The 2,607-nt window shown below is 37.3% G+C and overlaps 2 protein-coding genes across 2 annotated transcripts; both read left to right on the forward strand.

Annotated features, from left to right (window-relative positions):
• The first annotated feature begins 43 nt into the window (after positions 1-43).
• On the forward strand, positions 44-564 carry LOC107274581 (histone H4). The gene has a single exon (XM_015753846.2). It carries the CDS (start codon positions 196-198, stop codon positions 505-507), a length of 312 nt encoding a protein of 103 aa, XP_015609332.1. The 5' UTR covers positions 44-195; the 3' UTR covers positions 508-564.
• Positions 565-704: 140 nt separating this feature from the next.
• Positions 705-2,101, forward strand: LOC107274580 (histone H3). Its single transcript, XM_015753844.2, has one exon. It carries the CDS (start codon positions 1,403-1,405, stop codon positions 1,904-1,906), a length of 504 nt encoding a protein of 167 aa, XP_015609330.1. The 5' UTR covers positions 705-1,402; the 3' UTR covers positions 1,907-2,101.
• Positions 2,102-2,607: the final 506 nt, after the last annotated feature.

Consider the following 2,607-nt stretch of genomic DNA (forward strand, 5'->3'; position numbering starts at 1 on the left):
GGCGAAGTCCAAACGTGTAATGAGCAGCGCCCCTGCGGGGCATTCTTTATAGCCTGCATGAGGAATTAACTGATCCCTGATTGGCTCGATCACCAGTGGTGGGGATACAGCATCGTACAGTATATAAGGTGGATAAGCGACGTAATCAAAATAGGTTCGTCAGTCTGTTGAGTGATTTGGCTTTAAACTGTTAAAATGACTGGCCGTGGTAAGGGTGGAAAGGGATTGGGAAAGGGAGGAGCCAAGCGTCATAGAAAGGTTCTCCGTGATAATATCCAGGGAATCACAAAACCTGCTATCCGCCGCCTGGCACGCCGTGGTGGTGTTAAACGTATATCCGGTTTAATTTACGAAGAAACTCGTGGTGTACTGAAGGTATTTCTTGAGAATGTTATTCGTGATGCAGTTACTTACACCGAGCACGCCAAAAGGAAGACTGTGACTGCCATGGATGTGGTATATGCTTTGAAACGTCAAGGACGTACTCTCTACGGATTCGGTGGTTAAGACTAAATTTATATCTTACTTGGCTTACAAAAATGGCCCTTTTCAGGGCCCCAATTTATTCTGACGTGAACAAACTATTTACATAGAAGATTTATATAAACCTTTTCTAATCTCTAAGTAATAATATCCCTTTAGCTAAGTACATGTTTTATTGAATGTCGGCAATAAGTTATGAATCAGGTAATATTATCTATGACTGTACTGAAATGGAAATTTACAAGATTATCGCCATACGAAAACGGTATTCTTCCTCTTCGCTGAAATACCTTATCGTGATAAAGGTAATGGATATACGATGACAAGTATCTCCACACCAAAATAATAAAATCAATACATCAAAATTATTCTGAACACACTGCTTTAGAATTTTCTATACTGTTACATTGTAATACACTCATTTTAATACTCAGTTTCCAATACCTACTTTTCCATTAATATGTTCAGATTCAATTTTGTTTATAATGTTTGTGGATAAATTACATAAGTTACTGTTCTGCGTTTGTTTTATTATACTTTAAATGAAAAATTCAAATTTATGTAATGCCATCCAAATTCATCATTTCAGGTTTATTTTTAAACTCTCGGTATATATTTTATTTTATATAGCATATTTTCTGTTACTTGTAGAAATTTAGTCTAAACTATCTCTAATTCAAGAATAGTATTTTTGAATGTTTTGTTCTTTATCGGTGTTGCATGTAACAATAATTGTTTATAATCATTTATATATTAATAACTTATTTTTTGTGCTGATTTAGCTTTTCCATCAAATAAACCGATATAATAGTCCTATCATTTTATTTGCTTTATTTCTGATACATTTAATATCTTGTAAAATAAAAAGTCCTATCCCCACCAGTGGTTATCGAGCCAATCAGGGATCAGTTAATTCCCCATGCAGGCTTTAAAGAATGCCCCGCAGGGGCGCTGCTCATTACACGTTTGGACTTCGCCTTGTCAACGTTGTAGTTTCAAGTTAGTCATAAAGATGGCTCGTACCAAGCAAACTGCTCGTAAGTCTACCGGAGGGAAAGCTCCGCGTAAGCAATTGGCGACAAAGGCTGCTCGCAAGAGTGCTCCTGCAACAGGAGGAGTGAAGAAGCCTCATCGTTACAGGCCTGGCACTGTCGCTCTTCGAGAGATTCGTCGTTACCAGAAGAGTACCGAGCTGCTTATACGCAAGCTTCCCTTCCAAAGACTCGTCCGTGAGATTGCTCAAGATTTCAAAACTGACCTGCGTTTCCAGAGTTCGGCAGTCATGGCGCTTCAGGAAGCCAGCGAGGCCTACCTCGTTGGTCTTTTCGAGGATACCAACTTGTGCGCTATTCACGCTAAACGTGTGACTATCATGCCCAAGGATATTCAACTGGCTCGTCGTATTCGTGGAGAACGTGCTTAAGCATATTTTCATCATTATAATCGTCACCTAAAACAAAGAATCGGTCCTTTTCAGGACCAAAAATAATTTTTTCGAGGATCACATCACGTATCACACGAAATATGTCCATTTATAGATTTTTTTAAGTTAAGTCATCCTCAACGTTCGAATTTATGATAATGTTTTTCCTGTTACCAATAAATACTTTAAGATTTATGTTCATCTTTTGTTCCATCATGTGTTTCTCTAGATCGTTGCTTTAGGAGTAATCCTACAAAGTGATCATTACTCCGTAAAACTCTTTTTGGCATCTTTAAACCACAGAATTGGGTTAATTATCCAACGCATTTTTCGATAGGTGAAAACGTTGAAAAATTAGAGAAAGCTCGTGCCTTTTTGATTGTTCTAATTAAAAACTAAAATAATGGATTGCAAAAATATTGTTTTTATGGAGGGAAGCGACATAGCTGACGCCTCAGTACAAAGTAAGGATTAATTATTTAGTTGCAGAGATTGCTACTTCTGTCTCTTTTGCAATTGTCAGTTCTATATAAACATGATCGCTCTTTAGCGCTAACACAAAAATTGTGTATCAATAGGTCGAATCGACAACTTCATCAGCTGACTAGTGTGGAAATTAATAAACTCAAATCGGTTAAAAGAATAAACAAAATTTCTAAATTGACGTTTCTGAGTGAAAGCGATACGTAGTTCGAATAGTC

This window comes from Cephus cinctus, unplaced genomic scaffold, assembly GCF_000341935.2.
Source record: "Cephus cinctus unplaced genomic scaffold, Ccin1 Ccin1_scaffold3376, whole genome shotgun sequence".
NCBI classification, from domain to species: Eukaryota; Metazoa; Arthropoda; class Insecta; order Hymenoptera; family Cephidae; genus Cephus; species Cephus cinctus.